This window comes from Cervus canadensis, chromosome 1, assembly GCF_019320065.1.
Source record: "Cervus canadensis isolate Bull #8, Minnesota chromosome 1, ASM1932006v1, whole genome shotgun sequence".
In the NCBI taxonomy this organism is placed as follows: Eukaryota; Metazoa; Chordata; class Mammalia; order Artiodactyla; family Cervidae; genus Cervus; species Cervus canadensis.
Window position 1 is genome coordinate 114,845,734 of NC_057386.1, and position 18,130 is coordinate 114,863,863.

The 18,130-nt window shown below is 53.4% G+C and overlaps 1 protein-coding gene across 3 annotated transcripts in view; it reads right to left on the reverse strand.

Annotated features, from left to right (window-relative positions):
- The window catches only part of KIAA1671 (KIAA1671 ortholog), a 124,851-nt gene that overhangs the window by 92,902 nt on the left and 13,819 nt on the right, over positions 1-18,130 (reverse strand). For 2 of the 3 annotated variants that reach the window (XM_043438093.1, XM_043438094.1), the window contains one exon: positions 12,814-12,948. In XM_043438093.1, the coding sequence (XP_043294028.1) occupies positions 12,814-12,948 (135 nt within the window). Of the gene's footprint in view, positions 1-1,425; positions 1,693-12,813; positions 12,949-18,130 lie in introns of those variants that run through there. The other variant, XM_043438099.1, reaches the window with a different exon arrangement.

Below are 18,130 nucleotides of genomic sequence, written 5' to 3' on the forward strand. Positions count from 1 at the left end.
AAGGACTCAGGTGGTTGGTTTCCCTGGCAACCAGCCCCCATCCATAGGTGCTGGCCAAAAGTCATCTCATTAACAGAAGGTCATGTGTGAATATCTAGACGCCTTTATCACTTATATCAGTCTGGAAATTCCAAGGGTTTTAGGAGCTCTGTGGCAGAAACAGGAACAAAGACCATATGTGTACTTCTTACTATAAATCAGTGTATCACGGCCTTCCTGACGCTGGAGCCCAGCTCATCAAAGACGCGCGGTCCCAGCGGGGGGCAGGTTCCCCAAACACAAATGATTGTGGGTTGCTTCTTTGCTTTCTCGCGCATTTCAAAACTTTCCAAGTTTTCTACCATGTCCATCCGTTATTTTTGTAACTAAAAAAAAAAATCAACTAATGTCCTTCTACACTTACAATATGACAATGAGCAAAAGCCAGCGATCAAAGGCGAGGGCCCGGAGGGTCTCCTGTTTCTCCACTGCTGCAGGGAACTAGGGCCAGGGGAGGTGGGGCGGCTGAAGGACAATGTTTCCTAAAGTTGTATTTTTAGGAGCTCCGGAAAATTCCCTGGGTGAGAAGGCATTTGAAGTATTTGCAAACATTCAGCAGGGGGACGAATAATATTTCCCAAGTCTTTCTTTCTTGGGCGTTCTCAATTGGGTTGGCGAATGTTCCAAAAAACCCCGAGACCACCTGTGACGGTTCTCTGCCAAGCTCCTCTGTTCACGGAGCCCTGATGAATGTCACACGACCCACCGTAACCCACGGCCCGCCCCCTTAGGGCAGCGAGGGATGAGGAAACAGAAGCCCAGAGAGGGGAAGCAGCTTGCCAGCAGACACACAGCAGGTCAGTCTCAGAGTCAAAGCAAGATCTGAGAAGCACTTTAAACCCCACAAAGCACTTCCCCACGGGTTCCCTGTTTTTGGCATTCTGCCACAGAAAGTTTTGAGGTTTTTGTTTTTGGTTTTTTTTTTTCTTCTTCTCTGTTATATTTTGATAGAAAAGAGGCTGCGATGTGAGGGTTCCAATATTTTCCTTTTGCTTAGTAAGATCACCAAAGGAAAAACAAACTCTATTCTTTTCACCTCATAAAAGACGAGACAATCTTACATGCACACAACAAAGGCAAGAAGGATGTAATTTCAGAATAAAGAACCATCTCGTAAATCAAAGAAATGTTGCTTTCTGGAAAGGTCGCTCGTTTTTCCTGTTTTTTTCCCGCGGACTGGAGGGGCGGCCGCTGTGCCCACTGATCACGGCGGGCAGGACCCTCTCCTCTTCGATGAGCCCCTCTGCCTCCCAAACCGAACCCCCATCCCCTCCCTCCTTGAAACAACCACCATTTCTAAAGAACACAGAGGCGCTGCCGGCCAGGCAGAGCCAGGAAGCAAAGCTGGCAGGAGAAGAAGACTCGAGTCCGGACGGCCAGACTCACCCAGAGGTACCGCAGGAGCTTCAGCAAGCTGGGGCAGTAGTAATACTCCATCTCTGGTGCCCGGGGCTATGCCGCCTGCCTCGTGCACGCTTCCAGCCTCCCTCTGGAGGGGGCGGCTCTTCCCGCTCGGCTTGTCACGCAGGAGTCAAGTTCAAGGCGGCATGAATCATTCAGGGGCCGGCTGGCGGCCAGGGGGCTGGCAGGATGGCCCTGTCCCGGGCACCAGGAGCTGCTGCTCAGGTGTGGACTCGGGGCCCTCCTGGCGGTGCTCTGGACCTGGGGGTTCTTCCACTGAGGGAAGGCGCGAGGATGGAGCCCCAGACCTGAGTGTGTGCCTGAGTGAGTCATGTGAGTGCAAGTTCCTCCCCAAAACCACACACCGAGGGGGAGCCCCGGCCTCCCCACCCCGACTGCTTCCACATTAAGGACATAAATCAACCCAGCCTCACACAGCCCCTCCCAGCTTCTGAGCAGCCCTGGAAGTCCCCCTTTTCCAGGCTGGGGGGGGGGGGGTGGTGTGGAGAGGGGGGCCCAGAGAGGGAAGGGGACTTGGTCGAGGTCACACAGTGAGCTGGAAACCCCAGCTAGTCCTGGGTTCTGTCTGCTCCTGCGGGTGGGCAGCCCAGCAAGGGTGGGGGAGGGCTCCCCAGCCACCCCCTGCTGGCGGGGGAGTGGGGGCCAGGAGGAGCATCCCTTTTCAGAAGCTAAAAATGCCAACTACAGCAGACCTGCAGGCAACCCGAGGTGACTTCTCTTGGACGTTTCCTTCCAAAGAGTGTGATCATGCCATCACCCCGCCTTCCCGAGCCTCGGTTACCCCTTCTGTAAAGTGGGATGCAGCTTCCCTGCGTTTCAGGGTTTCCTGCACAGGACCGGGTAGAATAACATTTAACACCAAAGCGTCTCCTTTTGTCCCGCGGTGCTTTCCCGGGGTAAGCCTCATCACCCCCGCCGGCCGCATGGCGAGGTGCGAGCTGGCCAAGGGCGCTGCCCGGGTTAACCGGGCTTGGGCAGGGGTGGAGCCCCCGCTCAGCACTACCTCCATCAGGCCAGCCCCATCACAGCCGGAACTGGACCGGCTTGCGGCGAGCACCCCACAGCACAGCCCAGGCAGGGAGGGGCGGCAGGCCCTCGGCTGAGGCACCCCCCACCCGCCAGGCCCCAGGGGGACCACCGGTACTGCACACAGCCCCATAGCCTGACCCGGGGAAGAGCGGCTGGCAGGAAACCCACGAGGACCCGGTGGGGAGCTGAGCTCAACAGCGGAGGACGCCACCCGCGCGCGAACCTCAGAGCCCTGGAGAAGCAGGCCCGTGGCTCCTCTGACCCGACCCGGTGCCAAGCATCCAGCTGGTGGGGGCAGGTCCCAGACGATGGCGCAGCCGGAAAACCACCGGGCCCGGCTCGCTGGCTGACGGACAGTACAGCTGGAAAGCGGAGCCCCGCTCTCCGAGGGGCTAACAGAACAATGTGTGGGGGTGGACGCTGCTGACTCTGACTGACGTGGGGAGGAACAGTCCGCCACCCCCGGGGGAGCCTGGAGGCTGCTGTGTGCCAGCCCCCGCATCTGCAGCCTCCAGCCCAGGCTCAGGGTGGCCCCAGACACAGGGCCCCAGGGCACCCCTTCTGGAAGAGCATTCTGCATCTCCGTGACTCCTTCTTCAATCCCTCCTCAAAGGTCAGGTCCCCAAGGGCCACCACCCTGGTCGACCTGGTTCCCCTCGCCCCAACCCCACACCCGGTCACAGCAGGTCCTCGGCAATCCCCTTTTTGGTTTGGTTTTGTTTTTGGCTGAGACGCATGGCTTGTGGGATCTTAGTTCCCCTACAAGGGATTGAACCCAGGCCCTCGGAGGTGAAAGCACCCAGTCCTAACCACTGGACCCCCAGGAAATACCCAGCTATCCTTATTAATGTTATTCATTTTCCAAAAAAGACTGAATGTGCAAACAACCATGCGAACCTACTCAGAGGGCTTAGCTATAAGCAGAAACCTCTATTAAAAAGATAAGAAGGCTGTTAATATCAACAAGAATCACAGAAGAAAACAGGGATGTAAAACTGGTAGTCCCTGGGTGTGACTCTCTGAGAGTTGGGGGTTTTTTGGGGGGGAGGGGGGGCACTATTTTATTTTATTTGAATGAATGGAGTGCACACGAGAAGGTGCAACCTAGGAGGGCTTCTTAGAGGAGGCTACCTGGAGCCGAGACTTGAAATATGACCAAACGCTCCTATTCTCAAGGGACCCTGTGTTCAAGGAGAAGACTGTGCATCTCTGGAAATACATCTACTTAAGTCAGAAATAACATTTCTATATTCACAGGGCTGTCATTGTGGGCTGCCCATTCGCTAGACACATGCATTCACCCCTCTCCACACACACACACCTCTTTTAGAAATAAAATAAAAACTTTTTCCCAAAAATAATAATAATAGTTTCTTCAGAAGAGAAACAGCATCAGCAAAAACCAACTGGGGTGGCCAGCGCTGTGAGGGCTGCAGACCAATGTCCCAACTTGAGCCTAGCAACTCTGACAGGCCGGCAAAATCAAAACGTACCAGACACCTGGCGGGGAGCCGAACTGAGTGACACGCACTCCAAAACCAGCGACAGGCGTTAAAGTAAAAATCTAAATGGCCGCGGTGAATTTGATTTTGGGGGATACAGAATGAAGATTCTGGCATTAAAAACTAGTAAAGAAAAATGCTGAAAATAGATCGCCCCCACCCTGCCCTCTGGTGGTCACTCGTAAGCACTGCACCAGGAAGCTCGTGTCCAGTCTGGAAGGATTGGGGGGGATGGGGGAAGGGAAGGGAAATTGCAGCAAGAACTCCCTCTGGTGGACACTCAGGGCATTTCTGATGCCCTGTGAAGGTGGAGGTTTCCCAAAAGAAGTCCAACATCCCTGGACAGAGCCTGCAGGTGGCACCTGCCGCCTGGGTGAGCCGGGGCCAAGTCACTCACTTTCCCAAGGACTCAGCAAGATAATACGTGAGTCAAGACTGCCAATATCCTGTGTGTTAGCTGAAGGCGACTGGGTGTGGTTAAGTTAAAAACTTTTTTTTTTTTCCTGTACTGTATAAAATGGGACTTCCCTGGTGACTCAGATGGTAAAGAGTCTGCCTGCAATGTGAGAGACCTGGGTTCGATCCCTGGGTTGGGCAGATCCCCTGGTGGAGGGCATGGCAACCCACTCCAGTACTCTTGCTGGGAGAATCCCATGGACAGAGGAGCCTAGCGGGCTATAGTCCGTGGGATTGCGAAGAGTCAGACATGGCTAAGCACAGCACAGTGTATAAAAATGGCGAGATTTCACAGTAAGACCAAATCCCCATCATCACTTTTGCTCTCAACACTGGATCATCCAGCCACTCTAGACAGGACCACTCCAGGAGGCGCCCCCCCACACCCCGCCATCTCTCTTGGTTTGTCATTAAATTCTCATCTCTACCTGACCTGACTCCTGGGGGGACAGCCCCTGATAGAGCATCTCAAGGGGCACCACCCGCGAATCTGGATTCAGACGCCCCGAATGCATCTGTCTGAGGCTGGTAGTTGGGAGTCACCAGGTCAGGAGGCTTCTGAGGCGGAAGGAATGGGGTCCTCGGGGTGCTGCCCGACCCCCTGACGAAACTCTCCCCTTTCTTACAAGCCTTCTGCTCTGCTCAGTGGCAGGGCCACCCTGTGAGCACAGGGGTCCCCTCCGAGGAGGCACCGGGGACCACAGACTTCTTCTGTGGCACAGTCAAGCCCTGCCGCTGCTCAGGCTGGGCCCTCTCTGCCCGGGGGCCCTCCCCACCTCCCTCCACCTCCCGACTTCTACGCACCTGTCAAGACCCAGCTTCACCTGGGACCCCAAACCCTCTGCCTCCCCCACAACCAAGTCGAGGGCAACTGAACCTTCTGCCTCAGCAGCTCAGTTAGCTGTCCCCCCTGCTGGCTGCCGACTCACCCACTCGCTGAATCACTCAACTCACTCACTCAGTCATTCAACAAACATTGGCAGAGGGCCAACTCCGTCCTGACAACACGGCATTGAACAAAAGAGTCATGAGCCCAGTAATGTGGCAATTCCTGTTTGCGCCAGGGAGACGGGGGATCAGAAAACAAATAAACAGTAAGTGCAGACAGAGGTCAGAATAGGGAAGGAATGAACCTGGTACCAGGGGACTGGGAAAATGAGAGGCGTGCCAGAGTGGAAACGCACCAGATGTCCCATCGATAGACGCTCAAATAGCCCAAGTGTGGTGGGCTGATGTGAGAGCGCGCTACCCAGCCGTAAAAAGGGACGCAGTACGGACCCACGTGACGGCCTGGATGGACTTGGAAACACTACGCCAAGTGAGATAAGGCTGAGCCCCAAGGACAGACGGTGTGTGACTACATTTATCTGAGATACCTGGAATAGGCGATCCTTTTTTTTTTTTCTCTCTTTTACATATAGTTGGGTCTTGCTTTTTAAAAACCCACTCTGACAAACTCTGCTTTTTAGTTTGAAGGTTTTTTTACTTTCACTTTTTTGGCCACGTTGCGTGGCATGCAGCATCCTAGCTACCCAACCCAGGACTGAACCCATGGCCCCTGCCCTGGGAGCTCGGAGTCTCAACCACTGGACCACCGGGGAAGTCCCTAGGTGATTCTTAGAGACAGAAACCAGGAAAGTGTTTGCCTCGGGCTGGGCGGTGGGCGGCGGCAACTGGGGTGGCAAGTAATAGGTACGGCTTTCTTTTGGGGTGAGGAACGCAGCCTAGAGGTTACTGTGGTGATGGCTGCATGTACTAAAACCCACTGAACTGTACCTTCAAAGGACTGAATTGTATGTCATGAATTACACCTCAGTAAAACTGTTATTTTAAAGTGAGCCAAGTTCAAGAAAAACATTAACTACGTATTAGCTCAAGTAGTTAACGAATATGAGAAATTTCCAGGTTCTGTGAGAATGACTAGTGTTTGGGGAAACATCAAATTCATCCCAGCTGTTCCCCATCCCGGGTGCGTGATGTGGGCAAGTGGCTTCCCCCCTCTCTCTCCATCTCTCTCTCTGTGGGCCTCAGCTTTGCCATCTGGAAAATGGGAATGAGAATACTTCCTACCTCCAGGGGTCCCAGTGAGGATAAACTGAGCATGATGCCTGGCACATCCTATGAGGTTTGATAAATGGTGTCAAAGAGGGGCTGGGGGACTGACTGAATGAAAATCTTCTAAAACCGACTGCCTGATGGACGCACACGTTTGTGAGTATACCAGGAGCCTACGAAAACCCACACGCTGAGGGCCTGCTATGCGCCGAGCACCGTATTGGGTGTTCACTGCCTCTCAGAGCCTCCTCTCTGCTGGGGAGGCCCCGCTGAGGGGTGACGCAGAGCTGACAGAGGCCCTGAGGGGAGGGAAGCAAAGGGCGAATCTGGAGAACAAACAGCCCGAGCCAAGGCCCCGGGGTAGGAAGACGTCCACGTGTGTCGGGAACATTCCGGAAGCCAGCGTGGCTCGCGGGGGTGAGCGGAGGTCACAGCACACTCAGGGCTTGAGGCCCTCTGTGCCCCTGGACTGGAGCCTGAGCGTGAGGGGGCTTTATCCTGCAGGAAGGGATGTGAACCCGGCTTCTCCCCAGCACGCGGGAGGTGTTCAGCAGACGCTTCTAGAATGAACCCCGAAGTCTGCTTGGGACCTGGACCACTAACTCAGACTCTGCAATTCACCGCCTTCAACACTCATGACAGCCTGTGGCGGGCACCGAGTGGGCCCCACTCGGGGGGAAGCAGATGGGGGAAGCAAAGCTCAGTGAGCTGACCACAGCCGGGGGCGGCAGCTGAATGAGGTGAGACTCGAGTCCAGGCCGAGCGGGGCCCGTCCCGGGTTCCCAAGGGTGCACGCGTGTGTGTATACGTGTGTACACACACACACAAACGCCCTGCTGGGCACCCTGGAACTGGAATCAGTGTGGACCCAGCAGCCCTGCCCGGGTGTGGGGGCCGCTGGTGCGTCTCCGTTGGCTACACGGGTGAAGCAAGGAACTGTGACTCTTGGCAATGGAAAGTGCATGTTCGTTAATCATTTACGGTCTCACCAAAAATAAATGAGTCAAGATGATTCCAGCATGAGCATCATTCTCACACAAGGGCACGTCAACAACATACTTTCTCGAGGAGGTGAAGCAAAGAGATCGGATCCCCCTCAGCCCTCTGGGCCCTCTATTTTCTGACCCTGGGTGAGGTGGAATGGGTCCATGTGGAAAAGGCTCAGCCGTAACAAAAGGGTGACGTACTGACACGTGCTACATCACTGACAAAGCCGTGAAGACAGTACGTTAAACAAAATGAGCCAGACACAGAGGACACGTGTTAACACTGAACGGTTCCATTCATAAGAAGGACTCAGAATGCGCAAATTCACAGAGACAGAAAGCATTACAGAACAGAGGCTGCCAGGGGCTGGGGGCTAGGGCCAAAGGGAGTTAGTGTTTAGTGGCTCACAGTTTCTGTCTGGGATGATGAGGAAATCTCTAGAGGTGGACGGTAGTGACAGTTACACACTGTGGATGTATTTAATGATACCGTATAGTATGCTTAACAATGGTTAAAATGGCAAATTTTCTGTTAAATATATTTAGCCACTGTGTGTGTGTGTGTGTGTGTGTGTGTGTGTGTGTATTTTTAACGGTCTTACCCAAATGGTTCAAACACCTCCTAACTGGTCTCCCAGCTTCCAGCTTCCCCTCTCCAACCGCCCCCTGCAATGGCCACTAGAGGGCGCCCCAAGCTGCCTCTCTGACCTTCTACAACCCTAGTCACAACTTTCCTTGGCTCCTCCAAGGTGGAAAAACACCCCTTATTTTAACCCTGAGGGTGCTTCTCAGCTGGGTCTTGTCCATGTGCTCGTGCCTGAAAGCTCCTGGAAAAGCCCACGTTCTCCCCATACCAGAGTGTTAGCTTCCCTGCTGCACCTCAAGGACCAAAAAGCCCGTGACACACAGTGGGTACTCAACCCGTGTCTGCTGCTCAAGACGTTTAGTGAGTGACGAAATCAACAGACGACCAGTCAGTGTCATCCTGGGTTTATAGTCTAAGAACGGGAGCAATCTGGGGACAAGTTAACTTGTTCATCTTTGTACCTGTAGAGCTTTGCATGTATTAAAAACTGGATGGAGGATGGGTGGGTGGGAACGTAGATGGGTGGGAGGGTAAGTGGGAGGAGAGATAGCTGGGTAATTGGATAAACACAAAATCTCCCCAATACAAAAATCTCAGGCACAACTGATCATTTGCATGTTAAGACCTAGGAAACAAAAGCTTTCTGGTCTGGCTGGTTTTAATCCCGAAAAGAAACTTTAATCGGCTGAGATATAAATTACTCAGTTCTTCTCCAGTCCTGTTGGGCTCAGCAGTAAAAGACAAGAAGCAATTAACAAATGAAATTAGCCTCCTGCCAAGAGGACTCCTGGGCTGCCTGGGAGTCCCGCTTGCCGCCGTTTCCTCAGCACTCGGCTCCACATCATGCCCCGAGGCCGAGTCCATCGTCCAGACTCACCCAGGCGGAGGGGTCCCTCTGTCCGCTGGGCCAGCTCCCACCTTACCAGTCCCTGCCCCTCCCCTCCCTTCCCTTCCCTGGCACACGCAGGCCCACGATGGGGTGAACTCATCACCAGATGAGCCGGCAAATGCAGACTGACGGGTTTGGGGATTGGAGAGAACATTCTTGAGGTTCCCAGGGGCCCGCCTGCCTGCCCCATCACAGGGAACCCCCAGAGCTGGTGAATCTGTGCCTTCACGGTCACAGGAGGGGCCTCCGGGGTGAAATGAGACTCAAGGTCATGGTCCGAGACTGAGTCACCGTGTTTTATGATCCACAAGTGCGGGCCAAAGGCTCACCTCACGTGGAAAAGTGGGCGCGCCCACCCACCACCACCCTGGAGGGGGGAAGGAGGAGACTGGGCACGGGACTCAGACCTGCCACCTAGACCCGAGGTCCTAAGGGTACCCCTGAAAGCAGCAGAGGACCAGGGAGAACAGAACCCTGGCCACAGAGTCAGAACTCCGGTCCCAGCCCAGCCAGGCCGCCCTGGGACCCTGGGTCGAACACCGTCCCCTCCCCTGCAGCGTCTCCTCAACAGCCAACAGCTCCTAAGATTAGAGACAACTTCCTGTTCTATCAGTAGATATTCAAGAGAATGTAGGGGAATAAAAGCAACTGGCAGCAAAATCATAATTAACAACACATAATTAACAGCAGGTACATCTATCAGGCAGTTCCTTCTCCACCAGGCGCTGTGCTGAGCGCTTTATAAGCACCATCTTGTTTCAGCCCCGTCCTCCCACCACACGATGTCAGAGTAGTGGAAGGGTCAGCAGCTGATTAGGAGCCTGGACTCCAGACTCAGACCTTGGCAGAGGTACTTTACTGGTGCTGAGCCTCGGTTTTCCCACCTGCAAAATGGGAATAAACTAGTGTCTATGCCCCACAGTAAGCACCATGGTGGGTATTGTCATTTCTGTGATTCACCACCTTACAGAGGAGGAAAAGAGAGGCTTGGAACGGTAAATTCTCCGAAGCAGCTGGCTGGGACCAGTCTGACCTCATGCTCAGGGTCTGACCAGTCGGGGGTGGACTGGGTGGGGCTCTAGAGATCTGCAGGCATCAGCTCTGGTGTGTCCCAGGCACCCTTTGGACCGTGGCCAACCCTGTGCAGGGCAAATGTCACATTCTCAGCCCAGGGGCTTGGTCGGGTGTCTTGTTTCCTTGTGAGTGAACGTCCCGAGCACTGCAGGCTCAAGAGGTGAGAGGCTGGCAGGCTGGCCCGAGCCACAAGCACAGTGCCGGAGCAGAAAGGGTCCGGGGCCAAGGCTGGAGGCGAAATAGGCCCAGTGTCCACTCCAGCTTCCCCCGCTTTCAGACTGTGTGGCCTGAGGCAAGCGGCTTAACCTCTCTGAGCCTCAGTTTCCTCCTCTGCAAAATGGGATTCATATTCCCTGAGAAGAGGGGGGGACTGGGGATTGACAAGGCCTGGGGCACAGGCTCAAAAAAGGGAGATGCACCTGAATCTCAATTGGAAACCAACAGAACAAAGTCATCAATCAAAAGAGTGACGAAGTACCAGCAGACGGCGTTTATCCACTAGTGAGAGGCTCTTCAAATACCCCACAGGGTGCAAAGCACAGCTCTGACCATCTCTGACCTCCAGAGCGGCCGGGCGGCCATCCAGGCCAAGGGGGGCTCAGGGACCCCAGGCGTCACCTGCAGGGTCGCCCTGGCTGCCCCTCTGGGGGCCTCAACTTCCCTGTTCATAATGAGAGAGTTGGCCCAGGTGAGGAAGAGGGAGAGGAGCGGGGGAGGGGGAGTGAGGAGGAGGAGGAAGAAGGGCAAGGGAAGTGGAGGAGAAGAAGGAACAGCCATCCCTGCTGCCAAGGCGTGAAGTGGGAGTTTACTCTTCTGAGCGTGGAGCGACTTCACTTCCCGCCCACAAAACTACTCTTGAGGCCACTTAGGACCATCCTCATTTTACAGAAGCAAAAACAGGCTCATTGGGGCCCATCAAGTCACCTGCCCAAGGTCACAGAGTGCCAAAGCCAGAACTTGAACCCACTTCTTCCAGCCTCCAGAGCCCCAGAGCCCCAGTGCTGAAGTCCCCCTAGTCAGGACTGTGGAGGCATCAGAAAGCGAGTGCACCACCACCGCCTCCTGGTGGTCACGCCCCAGAATTGTAGGCCTCAGTCCCGGAAGCTGGGAATGCAGGTCCAAGGCCTCAGCTGTCTGGTCCAGTCTCAGTACCCAGACCCGGACGCCTCCAGGGGAGAGGTGATCAAACAGACTGCAACGGGGCAGAAGCCTCCGGGGCCAGAGGGAGGGAGCCAAGGAAAGCCATCCAAGGACTTCACGGAGAAAGAAGAAGGGCCAGCAAGCAGAGACTTGGACCAGGATGCTGTTCCCTCCATAACCTTTGCCTTCTCTCTCTCTGTCACACACACACACAAACACAATCAGATAAGTTGAGTCAGTGCCTGACAGGGAATGGAGACAAAGGTGAAAAAGAAATCAGCAGCAGGGATTTGGACACTTGTGAATTTTCTGGGGCTTCTCAGCCGAGGTCTGAGTCCCTTCACAGGCAGGGTCACCCCCAGCCTCACATCAAGTCTTGGCAAGAACTCTGCCAGGGGCAGCATCTTCACCCCCTTTCACAGAGGAGGAGACAGAGGTTCAGAGAAGTGGTTTCTTGCCGGTGGTCACCAAGCTAGGAGGAATGGACCTTGGATGTGAATACTGCTGGATTCCACATCTCTGAGACATGGGACCAGGCACAGATGACCACTAAAATGCACAGAGTCCTGCAACTCAGAATGACCTTGGGTGTGGAACTGGTGTTGTTCATTTAAAAAGACTTATCTCAGATGTCCCCAGGCAGGGCCCAGGGCCTGGGAAGGACTTTAGAAGGAAGTGCAGAGCTCAGCACATCTCCAAGGATCATAGAACAAAAGTGAAAAAAAAGAAAAAAGAAAATCACGGAAAATCAGAGGTGGTGAAGCCCTGGAACGCAGCTGGGGACACTGAGGCTTGGGCAGGAGGGGGCTTCCCTGGGGTCCTGCTGCCTCATTTACCCACCTCCTTTCACAAGTGAGGAATCAGGCAGAGAGGGAAGAAGTGCTGGCTACGGAGAGAGCTCAGTGACAGCCAAAAGGATACACGAAAGCAACAACAACAACAATAATAATAATAATGGTAACATAACACTTACTAAAGTGTTTACTGTGTACCTAGGACCAAGCGAAACACTTCTCGAGTTATCTGAGTCCCACATCAGCCCTGTGAAGCAGATGCTATTATTATACCCATTTTATAGATGAGGAAACCGAGGTCAGACGCCCAGCTCCATGCAGAGCCAGGATGTGAATGAACCCAGGAAATCCAGCTGCAGAACCAGCCCAATGCTGCCGTCCTCCCGTCGTTACCACACCATCGGTTACTGTCTGAATTACGACGCGCTGGGCTCCACACAATCTCACTCCATCCTCCCAACAGCGCAAGAGAGACAGGAATCACAGTCCCGTTTTCCCGGGGATCAAACTGAGGTGCAGCGGAATTAATCGAGTTGTTCAAAGCAGCAGAGGTAGTGCCGGGATGCAAACCCAGGGCTCTCAAGACTCCAGGGCCTGTTCTAACTTCACGGTGCCAGATACCAGGGGCTGCCCCTCCACAGGGGGCCAGAAACCCACCAGAGGGGAGGCTTCCCCGGCAGAGCCGCCAAACACCGTCTCCTGTCACAACACGAGCCAGGGCCCAACCAGGCCGCAGCAGGCTCCTGGACGGTCACAGGCCCACCCTCGCCCCCCTCATGCCCTGGGACCAGCCTGGGACGTCCCCAGCGGCGTCCGCTCCGGCCACGCCGGCATCACTCACCACGAAGGGCCCGCTCCTCCTGTCCTTGCAGAAGCTGTGGCTCCTCCGGGGGCCCGTGGCTGCGGGGCTCACCTGCCGGCGTGGAGGCTCATTGTCCGGGAGGGCACGCTCCCTCCCCAGGTCCCTCGGTGACACCTGAGACGCAGGAGACACAAGAAGAGGAAACTTGACTGGGGCTTCCCCTTTGGCAGGAAGAATATGTCACACTGAGGGGCCATGCTGCACCTCAAGGGGCAAAGGAGAAAATTAAAGTGCCCGGTGCCCACCACTGCTCACCCCTGCCCCATATCCTTGGTGGGTGGTCCACCTCAAATGATGGGGGTGGGGGGGTCACATATAGGATCAGCAGGTCTGGGTTCAGCCCAGCCTCAGCCATTTCATAACTGTGTGACCTCGGGTGAGTGCCTTAACCTCTCTGATCCACGACCATGTGGGGAAAGATCCATAACAACAGTCCTCACCTTCTACGTTCAGGGCTGAACCAAAAGAGGACCAGCAACGGGAAAGGGTGTGAACTCGGAGCTGCCACCAGGGGGCGGACATGCGTGAGACCCGGGAGCCTCCCCGGTCCCTGCCATCCCCTGCCCGGCATGTGAGGAGACCACTCTGAACGTCAGCCACTGGTAACTTCTGGCGGCCCCATGATAGACATCTTTCCATGGACCCGAACGCACGTGCACATGTGCGAAAATACAGTGAGAACCGATACACGAATATGATGGAGTAGGTGCGCTGGTGTGAATCTTGTTATTTTTATATACAGGGGGATACTGTCACAAGCCAGTAAACATGGGACTCTGGAGGGTGCATTTTACGGGCCTCACACTGTCCCTGCACCGGCCAGAAAAGAAAGGCCCGGAGAGGGGAAAGTGAAACGAAAATGAAGTCGCTCAGTACTGTCCGACTCTTTGTGACCCCATGGACTGCAGCCTACCAGGCTCCTCCATCCATGAGATTTTCCAGGCAAGGGTACTGGAGTGGGCTGCCATTTCCTTCTCCAGGGGGTCTTCCCGACCCAGGGGAGGCATCTGCTTAAGAACACACAGCATGGGCCAAGGCAAGGCTGACCCCTTGCCTCACAGCCTCTTCTGTGACGTCTTATGAGACCCTCTGGTTCTCCTCCGACCTCAAGGGCTGTTCCTTCCCCGCCCCCGTGCACCTCAGAGGAACGCGTCAAGGCGTGACCCAGGCCAGCCTCACGGCCCGCTCTCCTGCTCCATCAGCGCCTGCTGGACTTCTCGTCATGCCCCACGGCTTCAATAAATCCCATCTGGACTCTGTCTCTCCGTGCTGGGGCTCCGGACTTGCAGATCCCACTGCCGGCTGACCATCTCTGCTCACTGCCCACGCTGGTCTGAGACCTCATGTGCCCAAAACAGGCCCCCAGATTCCCCCCCTCCATTCACCGGTCACCAGCTGGGCAGGCCAAGACCCTCGGGTTGTCCTCTATCTCCCCTCTCTCTCCATCCGGTCGACTCTGCCTTCAAAACATGCTGCCAACCCCACATCACAGACCGTCAAAGTCGACTCAAAATAGATCAAAGGCCTAAATGTCAGAGCCAAAAGGAGAAAAAAAACTCTCAGAAGAAAATACACACTTGTATCTTCTTGACCTTCGTGGATTAAGCGAGGGTTTCTTAGACAGAACACCAGAAGCTCGAACACCAAAAGCAAAGTAAATTGGACTACATCAAAATGAAAAGCCTTTGGTGCTTCAAAGGGCACTGTTAAGAAAGTGAAAAAAATGAAATAAAGTGAAAAGACAACCCACAGAATGGGAGAACATTCCTGCCAACCATTATGTCTGATAAGGCACCTGTATCCAGAAAATACAAAGAATAATCACAACTCAATAATGAAATGACAAATGGTCTTAAAAATAGACAAAGGGTGTGAATGGACATTATTCTGAACAGGTAAACCAATGGCCAATACGCACATTACAGGATGCTCCAACAGGAAATGCAAATCAGAACCGCAACGACCATTGTGCAATATATACAAATACTGAATCACTACGCCGTACACCCGAAACTACTGTAACATTACATGTCAATTATATCTCAATTTAAAAAAAAACCACCCTGAGACACCACTTCATACCCACTAAGATGGCTAGAATCAAAAAGATGGATGATAACAAATGTCAGTTGGGATGGAGAAAAATTAGAACCCTCACACACTGCTGGTGTGAATGTAAAACGGTGCGGCTGCTTTGGAAAACAGTCTGGCAGCCCCTCAAAGGAAAAAAACTGGAGCTATTACCATGTGACCCAGCAATGCCTCTCCCAGGGAGACAGTCAAAGATATGAAAGCATATATCCACACAAAAACTCGTACATACACGTTCATAGCAGCCTTCTCCGTGATAGTCAGAGAGTTGGAAACAACCCAGATATGCCTAATGCTGATGAATGGGTAGATAAAACGGGGCGGATCGATCCTGCAGAACATTATTCAGCCATGAAAAGGAAGTACCGATATACACTACAAAACGGATGGCTCTTGAAAACTCTATGCCAAGTGAAAGAGGTGAGTAATCTACAGACAAGTGAAAGAGGTGAGCAAATCTATAGACAGAAGGTAGGTGAGTGGCTAATCAGGACTGGAGGGTATTAGGGGAGCAGGCAGTGACTGGTCAGTGGGTACAGGGCTTTCTAAGGGGTAATGAAGATATTTCAAACTGCATGTGATGATGGTTGCAGAGCTCTGTGACTAGACTAAAAGCCATTAAATTAACTGTACGCTTTAAATGGGTGAACAGGGACTTCCCTGGTGGTCCAGTGGCTAAGACTCTGAGCTCCTAAAGCAGGGGGCGTAGGTTCGATCCCTGGTCAGGGAACTAGATCCCACATGCCAAAACTAAGATCCAGCACAGTCAAATAAGCAAATAATAAATGTTAAACAAATAAATGAGTTCTTGCATGGGCCATGAAAATTTTATCTCAGTAAAGGAGCTACCTTGGAGAAGGAAATGGCAACCCACTCTTGCCTGGAAAATCCCAAGGACGGAGGAGCCTGGTAGGCTACAGTCCACGGGGTCACAAAGAGTCGGGCACGACTAAGCGACTAAATTTTCACTTTCAAAGCTGCTACCCAGTTTCCTTGGTGGCTCAGTGATTAAAAAAAAAAAAAAAAAAATCCACCTGCCAATGCAGGAGACCTGGGTTCAATCCCTGGAATGGGAAGATCCCCAGGAGAAGGAAATGGCAACCCACTCCAATATTCCTGCCTGGGAAATCCCATAGACAGAGGAGCCTGGCGGGCTACAGTCTGTGGGGTTACAAAGAGTCGGACAGGACTTAGCCAGTAGACAACAACAACAAAGTTGCTACCATCCCCTCAAAAAGCAGCAGCTAACCCCTCCACGGCCACCACCCGGTACAAGCCCTGTCTCCTGTCTGAGGACCGTGGCAGCCTCCTCACGGGCCTCCCTGCCTCCACCCTCACCCAGAGAGCAGTCAGGGGGTCTCTCTGAGACACAGACGGTGGAAGCAGCGCTCAGAACCCTTTGGTGGCCCCCCTACGCTCTGGCCCGTCCTCACCTCTCCAGCTCAGCTCTGGCCATCACCCCCGGAGCCCACTGGGGTGCCCCCAGCATCCACAGGACCACTCATCCCCATGCTGGGGTGTCTCCACTTGCTGCTTCCACATCCTCTCTGCAGATCCTGGCCTGCCTGGGGTCCCGCCATCACTCCCATGGCTTCTGTTGGGTCACCCCCTTAGAAAAAGGGGGCGCCATGGAGGTTACTCTCTCTCCCCAGGACTTAACCACTCTCTGAACAATCCCACCCCCTCGCTCGGCTCGCCCGTCTGGACCGGCGCTGTCTGCTAGAACGTCCTGTGACCAAGAAGACGTTCTCCATCTGGGCTGCCCGGGGCAGCGGCCACAGGCCACTTGTGGCTTTGGAGCACTTGCATGCGTTCGGTGTGACTGAGAAACTGCCTCTGGGGTCTTACTTAGTTTTAACTGACTTACATTGAGAGAACCACGCGTGGCTAGTGGCTGCCGACGGACGGAACTGACTGAATTGGTGGACTGGGCCCTCCCAGCGTCCCTGGTGCCCAGAACAGCCAGATACGACTGAGGCGACTCCGCATGCACGTACCTGAAACTATTCTTTCTCGAAACGAAAATAAACCATTTGATGAAAGGAAATACTATAACTGGGCCTGGGACAAAGTTTTGATAAATGTTAAGTGAAAAAAAGAAAGAAAGAGGGAGTGAGGGTAAGAGAGGAAAGGAGGAATCACCTTAACCGCAATCACACCCCACGGGGGGCGTCCATGAGCAGAACTGGCTGTCAATCAAGAAATCTTCACCCCAGGAAGAAGACATGTACCTCAAGACACTCAGTGGGGTCTCAGAACTCAAATCAACCCAAACGTACATCTGCGAGAGCCTTGATAAAAAAAAAGCTTGGGCTCAGTCACACAACAAACAGCTTTGCAGCCATTAAAAATAATAAGGTGATGATGGACGTGCTGTTTCTTACTGCTGAATGTTTGAAAGCACACTATCTGGGTATATATGAAAAAACACTAACTCGAAAAGATACCTGCACCCCAATATTTCTAGCAGCACCATTTATAACTGCCAAGCTATGGAAGCAACAACCTAAGTGCCCATCAACAGATGAGTGGGTAAAGAAGATGTGCTACATATGTGTGTACACACACACAGACACACACAGGGACTATTACTCGGCCATTAAAAAGAATGAAATTTTCCCTTTTATAACAGCAAGGATGGACCTGAAGGGCATCAGGCTTAACGAAGTAAGTCTGACAGAGAAAGACACATACCCTATAATATCACCTATATGTGGAATCTGAGAAATACAACAAACCAGTGAATATAGCCAAAAAGAAGGAGACTCACAGATATAGAGAAAACTAGTGATTACCAGTGGGGTGGCAGAGGGGAGCGGGCACCATAAGGGTAGGGGAAGGGGAGGCACAAACTATTGGGTGTAGGACAGACTCAAGGACACACTGGACAACACCGGGAATGTAGCCAATATTTTGTTATAACTGCAAGCCGACAGTAATCTTTAAAAAATTGTACAAAGCATTTTTTAAAAAAGCTTAAATGTATGGGGAAAGAAGAAAGCAAGATGTGAGATTTTCTGTAGAATGCTGCCTTGCTTCCATATGACAGGGTGCATTGACAGATCTGTGCTTGGACCAGGGTCCCTCAGCCTGGAAACTACGTCGTACACTCGGGGCTGCAGGAGTCTTTGAGCTGGAAGCTGTCCTGTGCATTGTAGGAGGTGGTGGAGCTTCCCTGGCCTCTACCCACCAAGATGCCAGGGGC